The sequence below is a fragment of the Alexandromys fortis genome, unplaced genomic scaffold (genome assembly GCF_014885135.2).
Source record: "Alexandromys fortis isolate MF-2015 unplaced genomic scaffold, M_Fortis_MF-2015_v1.1 scaffold_92, whole genome shotgun sequence".
In the NCBI taxonomy this organism is placed as follows: Eukaryota; Metazoa; Chordata; class Mammalia; order Rodentia; family Cricetidae; genus Alexandromys; species Alexandromys fortis.
The window spans coordinates 3,987,932-4,011,073 of record NW_026067972.1 but is presented as its reverse complement, the minus strand read 5'-3'; the positions used below and the strand labels follow the sequence as shown (position 1 = coordinate 4,011,073).

At 51.6% G+C, this 23,142-nt stretch overlaps 1 protein-coding gene across 1 annotated transcript; it reads right to left on the bottom strand.

Annotated features, from left to right (window-relative positions):
- Positions 1–6,965: 6,965 nt before the first annotated feature.
- Positions 6,966–22,061, bottom strand: Igfbpl1 (insulin like growth factor binding protein like 1). The gene is made up of 5 exons (XM_050155865.1): positions 21,390–22,061; positions 12,792–12,901; positions 11,994–12,110; positions 8,554–8,711; positions 6,966–7,279 (listed from the first exon to the last, which is right to left on the bottom strand). Exons 1-4 carry the CDS (start codon positions 21,823–21,825, stop codon positions 8,562–8,564), a joined length of 813 nt encoding a protein of 270 aa, XP_050011822.1. The 5' UTR covers positions 21,826–22,061; the 3' UTR covers positions 6,966–7,279; positions 8,554–8,561.
- Positions 22,062–23,142: the final 1,081 nt, after the last annotated feature.

Below are 23,142 nucleotides of genomic sequence, written 5' to 3'. Positions count from 1 at the left end.
GCTGTGGATCAAATTCAGGGCTTTGTGCATGCTAAACAGTCTCTACCAGCGGAACTGTATCTCCACCTTCCTTCGCTGTTATAATGTTGGCCAGGACTTGGGTTTGGTCTGAAACGGCTTCTTGAGGGTTGTAGGTTTGTTTGGGTCTCACGTCTCCCTTCCTTTGAGACTTCTCTAAGGCTGACATGGCCTTGGCTCAGTGTCCTCCTTGTATTTCTCTTAAGAGGCCCTTGCAGCCATCTCTATAGCCATACTGTAACCCCATCACACTGTAGTGAGGGCTTCTGATTATGATGGTTTATCTTCACTGTATGCTTGGATGACTCCGCTCAGCCTCCCAGAGAAGTTAAATTGGAAAAACCTCACCCTAAACGTAGCTGCTATCACCCCAGGGCCTGGGCATTCAGACTAAATGGAAAAGGGAGAACGATGGGAGCAGGATGAGCTACTTCCTGAAGAAATGTGGACACAGTGTGACGGGCCACTTCACACCCCACTGTCATGTGTCCCCTACAGGATAGACTGTGTCCTCTCAGACAAGGAATGGGGGTTTCCTCGGGCCTCGACCTTCAGCCTGGCACATGGCCTGCAAGGTTGAGCTGTGGTAGATATTGTACTTTGAAAGCCATCCATGTGTGTATCTGTGTGTATGGTGCCTGTCTGCATATGTACCTGTGTGCATGGGTGCCTGTCTGTGTACCTGTGTGCACGGTGCCTGTCTGTGTGTATACCTGTGTGCATGGTGCCTGTCTGTTTGTATACCTGTGTGCATGGTGCCTCTGTGTGTGTACTTGTGTGTATGGGTACCTGTCTATGTGTGTACTGTGTGTACAGGTGCCTGTCTGTGTGTGTACCTGTGTGTATGGGTACCTATCTATGTGTGTACTGTGTGTACAGGTGCCTGTCTGTGTGTGTACCTGTGTGTATGGGTGCCTGCAGAAGCCAGAAGAGGGCATCAAATACCGCCCTGGAATCGGAGTTACAGGTGGCTTGTTAGTTGCCTGACATGGGGTGCTAAACCTGAACTCAGGTTCTCTGGAAGAGCAGCAAGCGTTCCTAACCTTGGAGCCATCACTCTGGCTCTGGGAGGCTTGGTAAAGCACTTATTTGAGTCAGTTTTCCATGAGCATGCTCTAGGGGCCAGACAAAGGGGTGTACTTAGGAGCCCATCTAACCAAATCTTTAAGCTCAAGTCTGTGTCCCCCAATCCACAATAGTGCCCCAGTCACACCTGCCCTGATCAGCCCCATGCCACCAAGGCACTTCCATGTGGGCTGGCATCATTGTGGGTACAAGGCTGACCTCTTGTGGTCCCCACTTCCACTAGTTTGCTCAGATCCTTCATTGATCTGAAAGAGGAAAAAAAAAAAAGTCCTTTTGGGACCATTAGGAGAAAGTGAATCAGACTAGATAGCCTGCTGGGAGCTCAGTCTGCAAGTAAGACAATTACAGAATGGGGTTGACAGGGTGACAAGGAAGTGCAGGGGCCAAGATGTCAGCCCCGGCTCATCCTCATCCGGAGCTCCCGTCTGTCCTCAGGGGTCCCCTTTGGGAGATGTACCCACAAGGCACTGTCTCACTGCCCTCAGGGGTCCCCTTTGGGAGATGTACCCACAAGCCACCGGCTCATACAGAGCACCCCTCCCCGGGATGCCCCCAGTCATTTGCTAAGCAGCTAGGCAGGGTTAACACAATCTGGGACTTTCTCTCCTCTGCCTGCTGCACTCGGCTCAGCCCAGGGCAAGGCCCAGCATGAGTGGGACACAAGATCCTGGTGAGGGAGGTGGCAAGACCACTGGGAAGGGGCAGGCCTTTCTGGGAGAGGGAAGGCCAGAGCCTGTAAGAAGCACAGAGACAGGTAAACTGTTCCCCCAGGAACAGGGAGGCTGGGGGGAGGGTAGGTAGTCAGGGGTTGGAGCACTCTGCCTGTACCCTAAGGAAGTCCTGGCAGTCTTTTTTGTTTGTTTGTTTGTTTTTTTTGGTTTTTTCGAGACAGGGTTTCTCTGTGGTTTTGGAGCCGGCCCTGGAACTAGCTCTTGTAGACCAGGCTGGTCTCGAACTCACAGAGATTCGCCTGCCTCTGCCTCCCGAGTGCTGGGATTAAAGGCATGCGCCACCGCCGCCCGGCTCTGGCAGTCTTAAAGGGACCTGCTTAGATTCAGCGTCTAAATGTCACTCTATTTCCATGTGGACGATGGACCTGGGGCAGATTGTGTAGGACACTGTTGCTTTGCCACCATAGCACTAGCTTGAGCAGGGTACAAGGGGGATCCCGACCAGCCAGGAAGCAGGGTAAGATGACAGATGGTGCCAGAGGGGAGTTAAAGGTACCCCTCTTGTTTGGGGTAACCAGTGTGTGTGGGCAGGAATTGCCAGCTGCTGCAGAAGGGAGCCTTGAGCTGGGGGAGATAGCTCAGCTAATAGAGTATTTGTTTAGCATGCATGAAACACTGGGTTTGGTCCTCAGTATCACATATAATCAGGCATGGTGGCACACACCTGTAATCCAAGCACTCTAGAAGTGGAATCAGGAGCACCATAAGTTCACAGTCACCTTGGGACACATATCAAGTTTGAGTCTGTGCTAGAGTATATGAGAACCTGTGGGGGTGGGAGGGAGGGGAGGCAAACAGGGACCCTTGCTGGAGAAGCAGGCTTAGGAGCAAGGGAAAGGAGATCCGTCTGTCTATTCCCTCACTCAGCACCTTTGATTAAGTGTTTCTCTGTGGGCTGGGAATTGTGCTAGGTGCTGGGGCTGCAGCAGGGAACTGGACAGAAACAGTCGGCTTCCTAACTGATGGAGGAGGGAGGCCAGAAGCAAAAGACACACGATACAGCCAACCCCCCCCTCCCCGCTAACCTCAGGGCACTGGTTTCAGGACCCCAGTGGACATATGCATATGTCTCTCTTCTGTCAAATGGTGCTGTGTCTAGCCTGACACATCCTCCCAGGAACTTTACAGTCAGCCAGTGATTGGCACTGTGAGAACTCTCTGCCTGTGGGAACCAGGCACTTCTCTGCCAGGAGGCCACCACGTCAGAGCTCACAGGCAGCCCTGACCTATAATGGCATCCACACTCCAGGGGAGAGGAGCCGGCCTCACTGAGCTACTGTGGCAAGCATGGTGCTGGGCTCTGTATCCTGAATTCATTCACAGACACCAGAGCAATGTGGTTTTCCTTAATTAATTAAAATATCACATAATACCCACTCTCTGATTTAACGTTCATGAGGTCTCCATGAAGGCTGAGAATAAGAATAGCTATCAGAGGAGACCGTTCCCTCCCGGGTGACTCTGATTGTCTGGCCTACATCCTCAATCTTGGGGGACAGGAGGGTGGAATTTTCTAAAGATAGGAATTAATTTCATCGCAAAGCCTGTTGCAAAACTATCCATTGTTCTAAAGCCCAGCCCTTTGGTGGTTTAGGATAAAAAGTGAACACCTTTGGAGTTGAATATAGGCTATAGAGTCACTGCGGTGCCCCTTCTCTGTGGAGAATACACCCCAAGACTCCACAAGGACACCTTTTCAGACTGTGCTTCATCGGTATGTGTGTACATGTTTGTGCAGGAGAATAAGTGTGCAAGTATACAGGTACCCAGCATGCAGGTGCACACATGAATGTGGAAGTGTGACCTCAGATGTTATTCTTCAGAACTGACCTTATTCTTTTAGACAGGGTCCGTTGGCTGGCAGCCTGCCACTTAGTCTTAGCTGTCTAGACAGCGAGCCCCAGGGATCGATCCATCTCTACCTCCCCAGTTCTGGGACTGCAGGGCTTGCACTACCACAGCCAGCTTTTTCATGTGGTTTCTGTGGATGGACCAAACGCAGGACCACACACTTGAACAGCAAACACATTAATCTCCCTATACATGTCTATGATAAACTGAAGTTATATAGATTAGGCATACTAAGCATCAATAATAACAAACAAGTTTAAAATGCTATCATTAAAATTATGTGGATGTTATCTCTTTCTAAATTTCTTTGGGGCAGCAGGCGGCTCAGCCTTCAGAAAGCTCTCATGCCACAGCTGGCGGGCACCTGGCACACACTTTATTCTCCCACCTAGCCACTTGCACCGTCTGGGACCTGACCCCCTTCCTCACTCGGTCTATGAGAGGTGAGAGTTCAGAGTGGTGAGTGAAGAAATCACTAAATTCCATGCACTAAAATGCATGAAGATGGAAGTCCAGGAGACTCAGAAGGACCAGGCTGGGAACGGTGGGTGGTTAAATGGTTAACAGTGGATGGTTAAGGCTGGTTAAAAACTACAAGTAGGGGGCTGGAGAGGTGGAGCAGCAGTTGAGAACATTTGCTCTTACAAAGGACCTGGGTTTATTTTCAAGCACCCACATGGTGGCTCACAACCATGTAACTCCAATTTCAGAGGAACTGATGCCCTCTTCTGGTTGCTGTGAGTACTGCATGCAGGCCGTGCTCAGATTCATATGCAAGCAAAATACTCATACACATTCAAAATAAATCTAAACAAACAAGTTTGTTTGTTGTAAGTAGGGGGCTAGGCTTGATAGGGCACACACCTTAAATCTCCGCACTTAGGAGGCAAAAGCAGAAGATCTATGTCAGTTGAGGTCAGCTTGGTCTACATATGGAGTTCCAGGCCAGCCTAAACTACACAGTGAGACCTTGTCTCTAAACAACAGCAAAACAAAGTAAAAACTGAAAATGGGTACCAGGCAACGGGCAGTCATAGCCCAGGTGGGAGAGGTGAGGAGGGTCAGGTGGAAGTAGCTAATGTAAGCAGAAAAACTGAAGCAAGGGCTGGAGAGATGGCTCAGAGGTTAAGAGCATTGCCTGCTCTTCCAAAGGTCCTGAGTTCAATTCCCAGCAACCACATGGTGGCTCACAACCATCTGCAATGGGGTCTGGTGCCCTCTTCTGGCCTGCAGGCATACACACAGACAGAATATTGTATACATAATAAATAAATAAACATTTTTTTAAAAACTGGGGCAAGATGCACGCAGGATGAGAAAGATGGACGGGTGGGCCTGGATCCAGCATCTGAAGCAGCATTCCCAGGGTGGAGAGAGCAATGAGTCCACCCCTACAGACATTTATTGCCAGGGTGCGCAGGTTGCAGCATCACGACATCTATACAAACAGGGTTGGGTGTGTAGGTGACGGTGCTTCCAATGGTGACTGTCATGGCACGTGTTCTGGCTCTCTGAAGGCCCCTGGACCTCCCAGAGCGAAAAGCCACTGGGTTGAACAATTATGTTGATTCACTTTTTTAGACATTGGTGAATGTTTCAGACAGTGTAGCATACTCTGTTTACCTATGTCACTCAGGTGTGACACATAACATAACCCAGACCCAAAAGGTCCCCACCCTCACCAGGAGCTGCATCCAATGCAGATCTGAGTGGCCAAGTGATTCTGCATGTTCTGCACGCTGCAATAACCACCATCTTGTAAGCAAAGTATGTATCACCTTCTCTGCACGCCACAGGTGTCTCCAAGGTGACATCCTTCTGATGTCATCTCCAACCCACTCAGTTCACAGGACGTTAAGAGCAGGCTCTCAGGCGTGGAGATAACCATGATGGGGGAGCTAAGTGGGGCAGGAGGGTCCAACTCGGGTGTAGACACAAGCAGATCCTCTGGCTGTCCCATTCCCTGACAGCAACTTCCAATGTCCTTTCTGATTTTACACAGAACAAGGGTTCCCACATACCCACTTGAGGACACAGAGCCCACAAAGGACCTGGACTTGCCCAGGGTCACACAGTAAATATGCACAAGGACACCGTGTTTCCAGAGTCTCCAACCTTTCTTGGGGCAAGATGCACGTAGGATGTCTGCGTGGGTAGGACACAAAGGCGACAACATCCCAGCATTTCGAACTCAGATCTGCTAAGATTGAAGGCAGCAACCCAGTTCTAACAAGAACTCCAAAACATAGGGCCAGCCAGGAGCAGCAAGAGTGTGAGCAGCATCTCCCCTCCCCCTTCCTGGTTCAAGGTCATCCTGGGGAAGCTGAGCCAGGGCTGGGGGCTGAGTTCCACCTCCACTCAAAGGCTCTTACCTCTGGCAGAGCACCTGCTCCCTGAGCCTGGCTGCTGGAGCGAGGCAGAGGGGCAGAAATCCCTGCTCTTTCCACCATGGCTGGGCCCATGCATGGGGGCAGCATCTTGTGAAGAGTCAGGCCTGTCCAACCCTGATGGTAAGAAACTGCAGGCAGCTGGGCGCACGCCTTTAATTCCACACTTGGGCGGCAGAGGCAGGGGTATTTCTATGAGTTCAAGGCCAGCCTGGTCTACAGAGTGAGTTCCAGGACAGCCAGGGCTACAGTGAAACCCAGTTTCAAAAAATAAATAAAAAAAAATAGAAAGAGAGAGAGAGAGAGAGAGAGAGAGAGAGAGAGAGAGAGAGAGAGAAGTCCCCTAGAACCTGCAGACCAGAGAGCAGATATTCTTTTTTCTTTTCCTCCTTAATGGGGCTCTTGCCTGGGTGAGGACAAATGCACTGTACTACAGTGTGACCCTGCCACCTACAGATGCCACCCAGTTTCCTTTCTTCAGTGTGCCAAGCAGAAGTCAGGTGTCTGCTGTCCATCTGCTGGGAGAATACTGGTTTAACAAGTGTGCAGCTTGCTCAAGCAGCTCCTGAGTCTGGCAGAGGACTCAGTCTGGCAGAGGACTCCTACAGCTAAATCTCCTCACAACGGGGAGAAGGAGGAACAGAATAACCACCCTAGCGGTTCGTGCCGGGAATGAAGTGACGACTTTGAAAAGAATGCCCGGGCCCTACTCCCTAGGGCCACGTCACTCAAGGAGGGTGGGGCCATAGGGAGCTGGAGGAGCATTCAGTCCAAAGCTGTGGTCACAGGTGGAAACCACAACCCAGAGGAGGGAAAACACCCACCCCAGTCACCTCGGACAGGGCAAGGGACCCCCTTCCCTTCATGACAGTCACAGACACCAAGTCACGAGTCGGTCAGCACATGCCTTGTTTTGAGCCCTTTAGAATTACAAACACACAGTGTGCGACCCATCCTGGGGCAGAAAGAGTTAAAAAAAAGAATTGTTCTAGAACAATTCATCCCCAAAATATAAAAAAGCTACATGCATGTGTCTCCCCAGGGTCTGCCCTGCTAAAAACTACATCTGCGTAAGAATCTAGTGTGCGTTCCTTTCTTAAAAAACATACAAAAAGAAGTCATCGACAGGCGATTCCCCGGATTTTCACAGCAAAATGATCCACTCCTTGATGTCGCCATCATGTTGTGACCGGTGTCTCCAGAAGCCTGGGAAGGAGGGGGGGGGACATTAGAGGCAGAAGCTTGCTCTGTTGTAATGATCTGTGTGTTACATGCAAGGTGGAGGACGTGATGCTGGGGTCCAAAGCCCTCCTCACTAAGGGATGCAGCCAGGGCTGATGGGGTGCTGGGCAGTCCTGGAGCAGTGAGAATATTTAAGACCAAAGGTCAGATATTCCAGGGAAGCAGACTCCAGCTTATAGGCAAGGATGTCTCAAGCCCCAAGAAGCCCCGAGATGGCTGTACAGTGGTTGGAAGCATTTCATTCCAGGAGACACACAACCAAGAGCTGGCCAATAGTGCCTGCCTGCTGTAGAGGGAGCTCAAGACGCGGATGTAAACCACGTTATTATAAACAATATAAAACGACACATATCCTCGTGTGTATCATGCGTAATAGGAAACTTGAGTATGAGGAATACAACTTTTAAGATCTGATTTCCCAGCCTTGCTGAAGTCCTGTGGTTTTACACTTCCATGGTTTTCTCTCTCTGTTCCTAGGACCTCCGATGGCCTACAGATACCTGTCCTTCAACTCCAGCGCCACTTCCTCAGTGACATCTTTCCTTCAATCTCCCCAGTGTAAAAACTCTCTTGTCTCATGCCCATGGCACTCCCTGAATGGTGGTTATGGTTGTCATTTCTCCACACACACAGAGAACTGACAGAAGGCAGTCCAGCGAAAGCAGACAAAAGGAGCAAGGGGTTAGAACCACAGCAAAATCCTTCTGCTTTTAAGAATGTCCATCCCAGATGGCTCGGCAGCTATGAGCACTGGCTGCTCTTGCAGGAGACCTGGATTCAGGTCCCAGCACCCACATGGCAGCTTACAACCATCTGTAACTTCAGTTCCAGGGGACCCAATGCCCTCTGTGGTCTCCACAGTATTAGACCTTGCTGGTCAGTCTTGACAGTGTTATCTGTTCATGATGGCAACTCCCCTACCTGTGAGAGGATCAGGCTGCCCTTTGGCTCTGGTGAGTGTGAGTGTGCGTGTGTGTGTGTCCCACTTCATCCACCTAGCACAGTTGTGTGACTTGCCATGGCCAATGACACAAATATGACATCACTTTGGAGCAGAAACTTGCAGAAACTCCAATGTGACTACGTACTGGGCTCCTGCTCATCTGTCTGTCATAAGGGTGTACACGACCCGCCCTGAGGCTGCTGCTCCAACCTGGTTTTCATTGAGAAATCAGTGGAGCAGCAGTCGCGTCTCTCACGCTACTGGGAGGGGGACAGAAATGACGAGGGCTGTGTACCGTGTTCCTCACAGGAGGTCAGCTGGAACTGGGGAGTGGAGGCTTTTGTATCTGCTCAGATCGAGGACTGTCACGGTGCCGTGCGACTGGGCCTCGCCAATAGCGTTGGTCGCGTGACAGTGGTAGACTCCCTCGTCTTCCTTCCTCAGAGGGTTGATCTAGGAATACAACAGACAGGTTTATATGACTGCGCGTGGCCCACATCACACTCAAGACTGACGGCCTTATTCAGCGCTCTTTCTCTTTAGGCAAGGTTCTCACACTCACTGTGTGGCTGAGGAGGATCCTGAACTCCTGATCTTCCGGTTTTCACTTCCAGCGTGCCTGAATGAGAGGCCTGTGCTACCACACGGGATTTCCACGGCGCTGGCAAACCACTGCTGGGCCTCCTGCGTGCTAAGCAAGCCCCCCCCAACTGAGTCACCCCCCAGCCTGCACACAGTTCACAGTGACAGAGCTGTTCTGTTGTTGCTTTTCAGAATCAGACTCTGCCTCCTTAGGGACCCTCCTGAAGGGCCTGCTCCTTGCTGTGGCTCTTAGCTTTAGTGGCTTCTCTGTATTCTCAGCCTTTATTGTAAGCTGCCTGGCCTTTCACTAAAGGTGACAAGGGCTGACTTTGAAGGAAAAATGCATAAATCTTAAGGACAAACATCTACCCACCAGAGAAGACTGCCAACGGTTCTTTATGGGGCAGCCTTTACAAGAAACCATCAAGAGACCTTGTTCTCAACTTTTTCCACACATAAAAATAGGGAGAATGCTTGATTGGAAGCTGTGTTCCAAGTCCTTCGCCCAGAACTGGTGGAAGCCGGCAGATGTCCCCTGAGAGCTTGCCCACGTACACACCCACTTCTGTCTCTTTTGGCTTCTCCTGTAGCAACAGCCCTACCGACCACAAACCATCACATGGTACAGGCAGTCAGACACACAGTATTGTTGAACTCACACCAATGAGGGTGTCATGTATCAGTTTCCTTGGAGACTGAAACATTCCATCCTGCAGGGAAGCTCCTTAAACAGGAAGGTAGACAAGAGCATCAGGAAGTCCCTGAAACGGACCAGATTCACTAGGCTCCTCCCTGCCAGCATAGACAATGAAAGAGGAGAGTCCCCCTCAGAAGGAAAGAAGCTGAGCTGCAAAGGCCCTTGGACCAGACCAGCTGCCTGGAAGCAGCAGAAACCCGCTGAGCTGCCTGGAAGAGGTTTAGACCAACTGAGCCACCTGGAAAGGACACTTTACATCCTTCTGAGCTGCCAGCAGGCTGTGCAGTGTGACCAGGTTCCCAGGTCTGTGAGGGTGGGCTTGGTGGTGCAGCTGTTTTTGAGTCAGTTCTTATTAGTAACCCTAATAAAACTCATTGGTTCACCATGCACCAAATTGGACTTTGATGGTATCCATACTTTAGTCTGTTATGGGAATCCCTATCTGGTGTGTGTGTGTGTGTGTGTGTGTGTGTGTGTGTGTGTGTGTGGTGTAGAATCTCCCCAGGAAAAGTTTTGTCACACAACACAGGGGAGAAGGGTAGGTGTTATTGATCTCATTTTATAGGAGACTCACAGGTATGCCAGAGGCTGTTAGGTCACAAGAAGCTAAGGCTAAGAAAGCAACAGTGACTGTCCAGCCTCAATCTTAGCTCCCGTTGGTGTGATTTTTCAAATAAATGGCATTCCCTTATTTTAGCAAAAAAATGTTCTGAGCCTGGTTAACAATGCCCTGCGGGGGCTCCAGTTCCCCCTCTACCTGTGGCCTTAGGCAGTTGCATTAGTTTCTCATGGTTGCTGTAACAAACAGTCCCAAGTTTAGGAGCTTGATACAACACAAATTTATCACCTTCAGTGTGGGTCCAGCATGCTCACATCATGGTATGTTCAGCATCCCTAAACCTTGAGGGGACAGTGTGTTTTCTTGCCTTGGCCAGCTTCCAGGGGACATCAGCAGAGTTATGGCACCCTCCTCCACCGTCAGTTCAGTAACAGTGGGCGCACCTCTCTCAGCCTGCCATACTTCTGCCTCCTTCTCCCTCATATAGACTCACCTTTAAACTAGACTGGCCTGGTCTTAAACTTAAACCCATTAAGTTTAAGAACCTAATGGCATGTGACTTACCTATGAATCCCCCTGGGCAATCTCATCTTAAAGCCTTAAAGCCCCACCCCCTTGCCACACAGGACAGCCCATTCACAGCTGGGCACTGGGACATTTTTGGGGGCCACTGCAGCAGGTCATTTATTGTGGTGGTTTGAATGCAACTGCCCCCCATAAGCTCACAGGGAGTAGCACTATTAGGAGGTGTGGCTTTGTTGGAGTGGGTCATGGCCTTGCTGGAGGAAGCGTGTCACTGTGGGGGAGGACTTTGAGGTTTCCTATGCTTAGGATACCACCCAGTGTCTCAGTCGACCTCCTGTTGCCTGCAAGATGGAGAATTCTCAGCTTTTCTCCAGCACCAGGTCAGTCTACACGCTGTCATGATCCGTGCCATGATGATAATGGACTGAACCTCTGAACTCTAAGTGAGCCACCCCAATTAAATGTTTTCATTGATAAGAGTTGCCTTGGTCTAGGTGTCTCTTCACAGTAGTAAAGACCCTAGCTAAGATACTTACACTCTTGGGAGCTATCTAACCTGCCCCGCCTACTCCAGATGGTCCACTGGGACATAGACAGTGGCAAGGTGGATCTGGTGGCACACACCAGTTACTCTGTGGGCTGGGGCAATGGGTTCAAGAATTTGTGGTCAGCCTGGGCGACATAGTGAGACCTTGTCTCAAAATAACATTTTAAATGTTTAAAGATTACACTTATTTATTTTGTGTATATGCATATCTAGACACACGTGTATGGAGATCAGAGGACAGCTTGCAGAAGTCAGGTCTCTTCATCCCTCATGTGGGTCCTGGGGATTGGACTCAGGTCAAGCACCTTTACCCCCCCCCCCCCAAGCCATCTCATCAACCTTCAAAATAAGAATTTGAAGTGAGGTCCTGGGTTCAATCCCCAGCAAAGCCAAAAGGAAAGCGTAGGGAACAGTTTTAAAAGTTTTAAAAGTGTAGCGTGTCATGGGAAGACAGAGGGCTGTTAGCTGATAATATCTGAAGAGTTTCTGCACCCTGATAAACTTCTCTGCCGACGCAATAATTTGAATCAGACCAAATCAAACCGAATTAGAGAAGGCCCAGGTTTAATGGATACAAACGCTCCCAGATGGCTTTCCAGCCCCGCAGAGAGGAGCTGGAGAAGGAAGACCAGAAAAAGCACAGGTTTGTTCTCTGGGGGCTGGGACAGGCGGGGCAATTTAAATACACTGTGGGCATGGTCTTGAGCATCTCTTGGGAGGGGTCATTGTTTGGCTGGCTTTCTCGGAGATGGAGTCTAGACTAAGGCAACTCCCAGGGGAGGGGAACATCCACCCGAACAATATCCAATAATCCGAAATACTCACCAAAATCCAGGATGTGGTCTCATGGTCAGAAGGGCCCCCACGCACCTGGACAGCTATATTGACATGGTCTCCCGGCAACTCCTCCAACTCCTCAGTGCCCTCAGGAGAACCCACAACCTATACGAGGCAGAGAAAGCATATACAGTTTAGAAAATAATTCTGAGCCAGGCTGACCCCACCTGCAACCTCCCTGAACTCCTTTGCAGAAATCAAAATGCCTGTCATTCTTAGGCAAACAACTCAGGCTTCCTTGATTAAATGTGTCTATTCGGACAGCGCCACCTGCTGGACACTGAGGTTGCCAACTTTTCCAAAGGGTGGAGGAGGGTGGGACTAGCTGTGAATTTCACAGCCCTCATAGGGGCTGTTGGGGGAAGGGACCAACTAAAGTTGTGACTTTTGCCAATCTCTCAGAATCAATCGTCAGCGTTCAGGACGGGATTGGGTCTCTGTTACCAATCAGGATGGGATTGGGTCTCTGTTACCAATCTGTTGTCTAAGGACCCAGCAGCTGAGAGTTCGCCAGCTAGCAGAGCTTTCTAGGCACCGAAGCGACCAAATGAACAAACCGCATGGGAAGGAATGCCACCCCCTCCTTTGGAGAGAGCTCTGGGGTGGCAGCTTGGTGGCACAGGGCTGGAGTGTCTTTGTTAATCCTTCGGCCCACATATAAACACACCTAAGGAAAAACCGTTACCACCCACGGCTCCTTCTGTCTCTGGTCTTCTTCTCTCCCACGTAACACAACACACGGGCACAAGCACACAGACAAGTGTAGACATGCTTGGAGAAAATTACCTTCTTCCAGGTGATGACGGGGGTGGGCACAGCCTTCACCTCACAGGAAAGGAACACTTGAGCTCCAGTGACATTGTGAACGTCTCGAGGTGGCATGAGGACCACAGGAGCTGCGAGAAGACAAAGGAACAACGCTTTACCCTGGCAGGTCAGGAGCCCAACCCTGGGCTCTGAGGGCCCACAGGAAGCCCTTCGAGGAGGGAGTGGCGGCTCCTCGGAGGAAGTGTACCCCTAGGCCTAGGATCTGTAAGCCGGTCTAAAGGGGGGAAAGTGAGGTCCAGATGTCTGGTGGTCAGTGGTAGAGTTTGGGTCTCAACACGCCCTCTCCCTGAGTTCCCCCAACACCTCAGCTACCATCTTCTTATTTACTGCCAGTTATGTAGCTCTTAACACCGAGCCATCTCACCAGCTCCTAAGATTGAATTCTTTACGTGAAGATGAATAAGCATCCATCGCATTAGGGTGCAACATTGCTCTTAGCTTCAATGATTTGGTAAAAATTACACACACACTAAAGAACTCTTTTAAAGTATATTTCTTGATGATTTATTACCCATAAATATTCGATGCTTTTCTGCCTGCTTACTTTATATACTCTGCACTCAGGGTCACATAGGGATTTCTCAGGTCTTACAAGGGAAGGCTTAAGAACCCTGAGGGTTAGGGGTAGTGTCAAGTCAAGTTACCAAGGGCAGAGAAGCTTCTCTGCCTCTGTGTACAGGGGACTCAGAGAAGAGAGACTTGGGTTTTGTTTCTTTAAGAGGACCTGAGAGCCTGCAACACAGGTTAGACCCTTAGCTCACCGTTCATACCTAGCTTCTTAACATACCAGGGATCTCTTCGGCTGGCCTCAAGTCTCATCCTGAGATACCTTGATGCTCTGACCTTCTCTGTGCTCAGGTCTTATTGCCCCTATTCTTCCCCAACTCCAACAGGGGGGTTTCCTACCTGCAGGCTTCACCACACAATCAAGTCCTAAACAAGGGTTCTGTTCATATTTGACCAGCTGCATCCCAGCTGGCCTCGGGGGCCCAGGACTCTCTACCTAGTCTCACCCGTGTCGGACAGCAAGCCCAGACGTGAAGTCTGGCAAGGCCAAGGCCTGGCCAAGGGAAGGCTGTCAGCTCTTGCCTCTTCTCTAGTGACTTGAGGAGACCCTTGCTTCCCTGGGCTGTGGAGTGAACCAGCCACGGAAGGAGAAAGCAATTACTGCACTGGCCTGACATGCGAGCGAGAGCCAGGGACGGAGGTGGCAGAAAGATCACTAGATGAAGAAAACACAGCACACGAAAGAGGAATGCCACTGTTCTGGAGTCAGCGAACCAAACGGTGTGGCAGGGCCTGTGCCCACTGGGGTGTGGCTACGATTAGATAAGAGAACAAAGGGAGAGGGACAAAGTTGGTCACGGTGAAGGACGCAGGGGTGGAAGGCCACAGAAAAGACTTACAGATGGCGTGGGCCGCCCTGTGGGTGCTAGGGATCAAACCGAGGTCCTCTGGCAGACCAGCCAGTGCTTTTAACTACCGAGCCAACACGGAAAGGAGACTGGTATAGCCCCTCCAGACACAGTGAGGGCAGACCTTGTCAAGCCAGCGCCTGAGTATCTGTACACCCCCAGGGATGGAGAGCTCACTGCCTACAGAGCCAGGCCCTGGAGAGTTCTCTGATCAAATTCACCCTCATAGGAGATGCTTCCTTCCTCTGTCCTCACCACCGATGATGCCAGCACTGGAGCCCTTGGCACAGTGGCCCACGCCAGGCCACCTACCCTTGCAATCAGCCACGCTTTCAGCTCTGCCCGCACGACTGCTCTCCAATGCCATGTCTAAACCCACAGCCAAGATTGCAGCCAGAGCCCCAGTGAAGAGAGGCCCCAAACTTCCAGTGTGCCCTGCGGTCACGGGGGCTGCCTGGCAGAAGCCCCATCTGCCACAACAAAGAGGGGCTAATTTATTCACATCCCCCTGCCAGCACCTCCTCACAGCCACACAGGCGCTTCCAACCACAAGCCTGTCCCCCAAAGGGCCGTGGGACAGCCACACCGCCCGATTCCAGGGCCTTCAATAGGTTCCAGAGGGACGCTCCGTCAACGCGTCTCACTTCCCTTCAAGTCAAGTCATACATTTTAAATGAGACTTCATCACTCCCTTTCAGGCCTAAATGAATAAACCAGTAAATCACATTTCCTACACGCTCCTCGAGAGTCCCCATTCCCTCTCTTTCAATAACTACAATTAAGAAGCACTGTCTAGGGAAAGCTGCCTTTGCCACCGCTTTCACGGCAGGAAACACCATTTCTTTTACAAAAGAGCCCCCCCCCTTCAGTGTTAAAGTGACCTTTCCTGATGCGTTTATTTATCTATAAATTCGCATGCCACGCACAACTCATTCCGGTGCGCAGATCCCCGTCGGACTGATGCAGAGGGCTGGGAAGCCACCATTGGAAGCAGAGCAATCCTGTGGCCTTATAAGATTTCCTCAGGACCCTGCTGTCAGTCATCTTCTTTTAATTTGGATGTATGTGGCATTAAATTTGCGTTCTTAGCCGTAACAGCTCTGCACAATCAATAACACTTGTAATAGTCCAGCTGTTCACGCCTTCCTATCCCGCAGTCCTATCGGATGCCAGAAGGGGAGCTGCCCAGGGCTAGTCCAACCTCCTTGGTGGGGGGTGTGATTCCTCTTTTTGGTTGTAGAGATCAAGCCCCACCTCAGAGCTGACACCATCTTGCCTTTCCCCCCCAGAGGACTCTACTGCATCCTCACACAAGCCCCGGAAGGTTGGTGTTTTACCTCCCATTTCACAGCCGGGAACTCAGGCTTACAAAGGTGAAGAGCCTGGAGGAACAGGGGCTCAAATTCCACACAGTTCCATCCTAGCTTTGATACTGAGACAACTGTTATCTTGGTGGGCTCCATCCTAGAAGAGGAGGGCAGCTCTTGAGAGATCGTGTCAAGGGGTCCCAGGCACAGTGTTTTGCTGGGAGGCCTCATGGCTTACAGGGTAGAGTAAGAAAGTCACAAGCCGTGACAAGGCCAGGATACAGAGCCAACTCACCAGAGAGAATCCAGGCACCAGCTATACAGGGCACAGCCATGGGTTGAGGCACTGCTATGAAGTGCTGTGTAATTGGGAAGCTCATGAAGGGTTGGCTACCAGTGCTTCAGTGAGGACTGTTCACACAGGTATTGAATGATGAACCAAAGTCTCAGGTCCCCAGATGGGTGGATAAGTGACCTCTAAAACTCCTGTGTTGGAGGCTGAGATCTTAGTGTTACGGTGGTGGTGGTGGGGTGTGTGTGTGTGTGTGTGTGTGTGGAGGTGATGATGGTGGCGGTGGTGGGTTGCGGAGGTGTTGGTATTGGTGTGATCAGGTGGTGGTGGTTGTGGGGCTGCCCATTCAAGAAGTGAAGCCCAGCAAGAGGTCTTTAGATCACCGTAAGTATGATCTCAGAAGGGACTGTAGGGTTCTGGCGCCTTCTCTCTTCTGCTTCCTGGCTTGGGAGGGGAGCAGTGCGCTCCACCACACACACTCTGCTGTGCTGTGCTGTGCTGTGCTCGCCAGGGGCTAAGAGAAGAGAGAAATGGGGCTGTGGATTCTGGACTGGAACCCCAGGACCAGGAGTCAAGACAGAGCCATTCTGTCATGGTCACTTGGTGGTATTTACTCATGGTGGTGAAATGTCAGCATGGACCACACTCTGTCATTTAGGCAGTGGGCCACTCTCCTCGAGAGTTCCGGGAATGGTTAGCTTTCCTTAGGTCCAGGTTCTCCGGGGCCAGTCACTGGGCAGCCTTGCCTTAGGTCCAGGTTCTCCGGGGCCAGTCACTGGGCAGCCTTGCCTTAGGTCCAGGTTCTCCGGGGCCAGTCACTGGCCAGCCTTGCCAGCTGTCATGAGGTGCCAGTCTCGGGCGGCATGATTTGGTCTCAATTATCCACACATTACCTCCCAGCAATGCCCACGAGGGACCACCCATAACACTACCAGGGCAACTCTGGTCCGCACACTACTCAAGTGTGATAGCAGGGTGCCAGTGACTCCCAGAGGCAGGGAGGACGGTATGGTGGGCAGGACTGAAGGGAACCCACTTAAAGTTCCGCCTATGCTGAGTGTTCAGTGCCATGCTTCAGCCTCAGGTGGGGCTGCTGCGGAACAGACATAGGTGCCCATCCTCCTTGGAACCTGAGTCAGGCCGTGGCTGCCTGGCACTCTTCCCATTAGGTCTGTGGCAAGACAGAGACATCATGGTGGAAGGGTAGAATGGAAGAAAGCTGTTCATCGAATGGCTGCCAGGAAGCAGAGGAAGGGAGAGAGATGGTTCTTGGGACAAGATTTCCCTTAAGGCATGGATGCCCAGTTACTTCCTCTAGTTAGGCCCCACCTCCTGAAGACTCCATAACTCTACAGCTGGGGACTAAAGCTTTAATACACAAATCTTCCATGAAAACTTCATATTTAAGCCACGACACACCTGCTGCCTGCCCTCCACAGGCTGACATGAGGAATACTTGAGGGCCCATTGCAACCTTACACGGTGTCGAAAGGAGGGACCCAGAGACTCAGTAGCCCGTGCTACCCAGAACAGACCTTTCTTTTTGCTTGCAGCCCTCTACTGACCTCTGGTGACAGGTCCTATCTGGTGGTACCACAGGCTATGACCCTCAACCCTGAGGGTCTCCAGAGCTCAGAGAAACTGCAATGGTTCAACACCCTGCAGGCCTTGGAGCTGGATGGCAGCGATCTTCCAAGAGCCCAGGACGTCACTTCTCACCTCCGGGATGTGAGTGTTGCCATCATCCCGGAAGGAGCAGCGTTTTCCTTCCTGTCTACCTCTGACTGGAATAAAGTGGCTCTTCAGGGAGGCCAGTGGCTCCAGGCCAGTCCTGGCTTCTAAGTGGGTAAGTTCCATCTCTCTAACTCTTCCCAGCTCAGTACTTGCAGCAGTCAGGAAATCCAGGGTGGCACAGCTCCATCCATCCCAGGGCTAGACAGCAGGTCACAGCCGCTCAGTTGTGTGTGGTCGGGGGAGGTAGGACCTCTGATAGGCAAAACAGTGCCAGAGAGACTCAGCCAACCTGGGAGTCCAAGTGAGAGGCAGATTGCGAACCCTTGTCTGCTCGGGAAGAGGACAACGCTGCCCCACGCCCTGGCATGCGGGAACCCAATGACAGCATCTGTGTCTGCGGTGTGGGTCTGCCCAGATGAAAGGACCTGCCTTGTTATTACTACATGGGGTGATCTGCCGCCCTACCCCTTCCATTAGATGAGTCCTTGGTGGCTGAAATGAAAGATCATCCTACATGCCGCAGAGATTCAAGTTAATGGTGTCATGGAAAGCAAGAATAGCCCGAGTCGTCCCCCAGGACCCTATCTGCTCGTATTAAGAGACACACAAGCAAAAAATTTAATGATCAATGTGCCAAACAGGCTTGATAATTTATGCTTATAATCATGGCTGGATGGTGGAAGGAGCCCCTGCTTAATCCCACTGCCTGCAGCCTGTGATTCAAATCCCCTCCCTCTGCATTCATGAAAGGCTTTGGAACACGAGGCCCCTTCCTTTGTCCCTCTCACAAAGTGGCATTCACCGCCTCCTCTGGTTACCTGGTAACACATACCCTGGGCTTGTAAATGGAGGAGGAATTCCAACCAAGGTGAATTTTCTGAGATTCTGGGGCTCAAGCTCTCTTGGAGAAGCTGCTGGGGCCCAGAGCCCTACAGGCTGGAGATGGACGACTGCAGTCTGCCAAAAACCAGGCAGACTGACTTGGGGCCCTGACTTAGCTTCAAGAAATCCCTTTTGGTGTGTTTCAATGTTCCCTTTTATTAAGGCAGTGGTTCTCAACCTGTCTGTCGAGACCTGTTGGAGGTCAAATAACCCTTTCATAGGGGTCACCTAAGACCATCGGACAACACAGATATTTACATTACGATTCATAACAGTAGCAAAATTACAGTTATGAAGTAGCAATGAAAATAATTTTATGGTTGGGGAGTCACCACAACATGAGGAACTGTATTAAAAGGTCGCAGCATTATGAAGGTTGAGGATCACTGCGTTAAGGGATTAGGTTAAGACCTCCCTGCTCTCTCCAGTGACTGCAAAAATCAAGGACAGCAATGCATGCAAAAACAATGTCTAACAATAAAACAGTCACACATAGATCTTCAATGTACAGGGCTCAAAGGATGCTCTCAATATTAGGTAGTGGGCAATTCTGAGCAAAGGCTTCTGGGAAGGGCAGCATCTAGACCCAAACACCGTTTGCCACCACTGTCCCGCGGAGGCATCACTGGTCTCCACTGGGAAGGGGCTAATCGATACTGTATGAACCCTCACTCCATTAAAGTGGAAGTACCTGGGTGCTGATGGCGTCTGGGAGGAGCTGAGCAGGAGTGACTGTCACCAATACTGAAGTAAAACTGTCTGTTTCCTTTCAAACGGGGTCCCCTGGGGCTTTGTTAAAAGTGCTCCTGCCGTGTCTCTTGAATTAAAGATGGCTGGAGGGCAGCCCAGAATGAGGTGTAGCCGGAGTAAGGAAACAGCTCCCTGTACAGGAGCCCACGCCTCCCTGAGAGCTTGTGAAGACAGAGGTGACAGGTAGACGACAATCAGGTCCGTCAGGCCCGAGGTGGGTGACACAAACCCTGGTGGAAAGGACAGCTGAGCCCAGGAGTGCCAAAGTCTGCCACTAATGAGGTGCTGGAAATTGGCTTCTGAATTGCTCCCGTTGGCTCCGAGGGCCTCTTTATTCTCCAGGCTGGAGCCCAGGGCGGGCCTCAGAGCCCATAGATCAGAGCTGAGGGGCTGGCACATCTACTTGTCATTTGGTAATTTTCAGTGAATTAGGGGTGTGGGTTTTCCATCTGCCATCTGTCTGTACTCTGGTAACCATAGCAACCACCATCTGCCTGACTTAATATTATCAAGTCCACTCCTGAAAGAGTGCTGGACAAGGGGTTGGGACCTGGGAGGTGGCAGCCTTTTGTGGACATCTTGGACTAGTCCCCTGCGTCTTGGGTCTCTGGGTCTCCTCTGTGTAAAGGCGGCTTTGCACTACGTGCCTTGAAGGGGTCTCTCTCCTAAGAACAGAATGCCCCTCCAGGGAAAAATTACCCAAGCCCATCACCACTGGGAAGCTCTGGGCAGGGGGGGCCTGGTCAGCATTTTTTCTGTGTCCTGTGTATACCATTAGTGTTACCTGTCTCAGACAAAGGGAACTGCCTGGGAGCCAACTGCTGAGGTGGCAGATTGCAGCCGGTGACAGAACTCCAGGAAGACGGGACTGTGTTGGTGTCTAGGGCAGATATAAGCATTCCAAGCAGAGAGGGAATAACAATGCCTCCCCTGGGGCCCTTGTGACTGGACAGGGAAATGACCAGGCTCAAAGTCACTAGGGGAGCCGGGAACTATCCAGGAGTACCCCCACCCCCCAGTCAGCACTGTCCCCCAATCGAGCATGGACTAGGGAAGAGGCATGGTGACTTTTCTGTGTAACCCAGCCTGCTGCAGCCCTCACCGGATAGCACATGTCATGTTTCCCCGGATGGTGGACTTCCTGCCCTGTCTCCATCAGTCCACCAGAATCCTGGATCTGAGCACATTTCCATGGAGTGTTTGGAGGGAGAAGAGAGTAACACAATACCAAGCACTGTTTAAGGCCTGGGAAAAGGGCCACCAGGTGTTTTTCTTAAAGCACCAACTTTGGCATTTGGTTAAGACTTAGTCTCCCAGCTCAGGCCAGAAAACTCGAGAAGCCCGAAGAAGTACAGCCTGCATGATACCATCCTGGGGACCAGCCAACCATCACACTTACCACACTTATCGTTCAGACAGAATAGATGGGCTGTGCTCTGAAAACTCCTGGCCATGTCAAACCCACACAGGCAAAACAGGCTAGTTTTTCCTGGACACGGACACTGATTTTTTTTTTTTTTTAAATTACCCAAGACAGTAATCAGTTAGGGCACCAGGGAGGTGTGCAGTGTGGTGTTGAGCTTTGAAGTCCCTGGCAACCCAGAGCTTTCTGTTCATTTAAGTGTCTTAAAACAAGACACTTCACATCACTTGCACTCTAGCTTGGGCCAGCCGCTGTGGTCCCCTTATCTTCTCAGAGCTCAAGTTTCCGAAGGACTCATCTTAAGGAAGCTCCCAGGGCCTTGGTTAATCTGGGTCTCACTGGATACCCAGTATCCTGGTCTCTGTCTTGGTGACTCTTCAATCCCATGTGGAACTCCTGCTGTCCGGGACTGCTCACCTTCCCTTCCTCTCTATTCAAGCAACCCACTTGACCCAGGACCCACTCCAATCCCATTTTCAAATAATTGTGATAGCAGGTTCTTAAGCATCCACACTCCTGCTTGCTCTAGGGCTGGAATCTCCATGAAGTGGGGAAGGCAGCAGGCAGGGTGTTAGATTTCGCCCCATTCTTCCCCAACATGAAAGTATGATGCGAAATACTGTTCCTGGAGAGGGGAGTGGGGCCCAGGTGGTGTCCACTTCTATGTAAAAATATTCTTTGTCCTACCCCTTAGAGCATTGGGATCCCGCTTTTCCCATTTGCCTGAGTCATTTGGGGTCAAACCCCACTCACCGAACTCGCAGGGGCCATCGCGTGCCTTGTGCAGGTGGCCAGGGTGCACGCGGGGTGCGTGTCGGGCGCGCAGTCGTAGCGCGCAGATGCTGGTGTAGGAGCGGCCGTCGGAGCCGCACACCGTGCCGCGCTGCGCGCACACGCAGAGTCCCGTGCCCTCTGGCGCCGTCTCCGCGGCGCGACTCGCACATACCAGGCCGGGACCACAGCGTGCGCCCACCCGTCCCCCACAGCTCGCGCCCTCGGAGCCCAGGCAGCGCGCACAGCAGCCGCACTCGTCTCGCGCGGCGATCCAGGGCGCTGGGCAGGGCGAGGGCTCGGGGCAGCGATCCAGCCGGCACGGGCCGCACTCGAGGTGTCGTCTGCCCGCGTCGCGGAGCCCGAGGCTTCGGGTCAGTGACGGCAGCAGCAGGAGCAGCAGCGGCAGACGCCTCATGGCCGGCTACCGAACGGACGGCAGCAGCGCCTCTGCTCCGCTTAGCGCTCGGTGCGCGCAAAGCCACCGCGCCCGCCCCGCGCCTGCTGATTGGCCCGGCCTGCACCGCGGGGCGCCCCTCGGCCCGGGACCAGCTCCGCGCGGCCCAGAAGTCTCCAGAACAGCTCTGCCACCTCCGATTGAACTCAGTGGGAGACCCAACCCGGTCCAAACGACGACTTGTCCGCCAGCCCTAAATGTTAGGACTCTCGATCCTCCCACCAGGACGCCACTTTATTTTGTCCTCTTTCCAGTTTTGTTTGGTAACGGGACTCTCTAGTTTAAGATGTCAGATTTTATAAATGGATGGGTAGATTTCCTTCACGGCTCGAATCTCAGTTCCTCAGCCCTGCTGCCATAGGCTGCGCTGGCTATCAGGTTCTTAGGTATGTTTTTCAGGAATTGTTTCTGCCTGTACAAGTGTGGGTGAGCACATAACCCACTCCCCTCGTGTAAAACACCCACCGACACGGAAGGGCAGACTGGTGTACGCACAGACCGTTGCGTTTTTTTTTTTTTCCTACAGAATTCCACGTTTCTCACCTTTTGTCATCTCTGAGATTCAGTCTCTCGTCCAAACAGTGGGAGCACAGGAGAAAAAGCTGTGTGTTCTCACGGGTGTTTCTTAGTGTTACATCCAGGTTGATAGGGGCCTTGCGTTGACTCGATACAATGATGTATTTCGGAGTTTGTGTGGACCAGTCGTGAGTGTTACACTTTGCATACTATTTAGATATACAATGCACAATATGTAATAACTTTTATTCTGTCCTACTAAGAATGTTGCAGTGGGGTCCCTATTTAAGGGTCAGTGCACTTATGGCCTAGCTGGTAAAGTATGTTGAAAGACATACTGTGGGCTATTCACGACTCAGACTCTGAGCACCTCATCGCTGGCAAAAGGGGCCCCGTTGCTGAATGCTGATGTGTGGGCAGGGGACAGAAGAATTTACCAACCAGTCTGCCCAGGAACCATCACCTACTACTCTGAGTTCGCTCTCTTCTGTACTGTTGGCTTACTTCTAGAGAAGGAGAGAGCCTCTTGGTACCTGGGACCAGCTGCTGCAGATCTCAAGAGCTGCACCCGTTTTCCTTTCTTAGTCCAGTTCCTGCCCAGTTTGCAGTTTTCTGGGGGTGAGGAGGGGGAGTCCGTGTCCTGGAAAGAAGCCCCTGTGGAGGCTGCTTTATGTGGCGAGCAGAGAAGAGCCATATGGCCAGGCACATAGAGCAGAGCTGCCCAGGTGCCTTGGGGAAGGAAGGGAGGGAAAGACAGCGAGG

Bases quoted from the DNA above. Each gene is read 5' to 3' on its own strand.
- Igfbpl1 (XM_050155865.1), bottom strand. From the start codon at position 21,825: ATGAGGCGTCTGCCGCTGCTGCTCCTGCTGCTGCCGTCACTGACCCGA. The intron at 12,902-21,389 runs GTGAGTGGGGTT...GTCTTCTCGCAG, and splicing joins CGATGGCCCCTGCGAGTTCG to CTCCTGTGGTCCTCATGCCA. The intron at 12,111-12,791 runs GTAATTTTCTCC...TGCCTCGTATAG, and splicing joins CCGTCATCACCTGGAAGAAG to GTTGTGGGTTCTCCTGAGGG.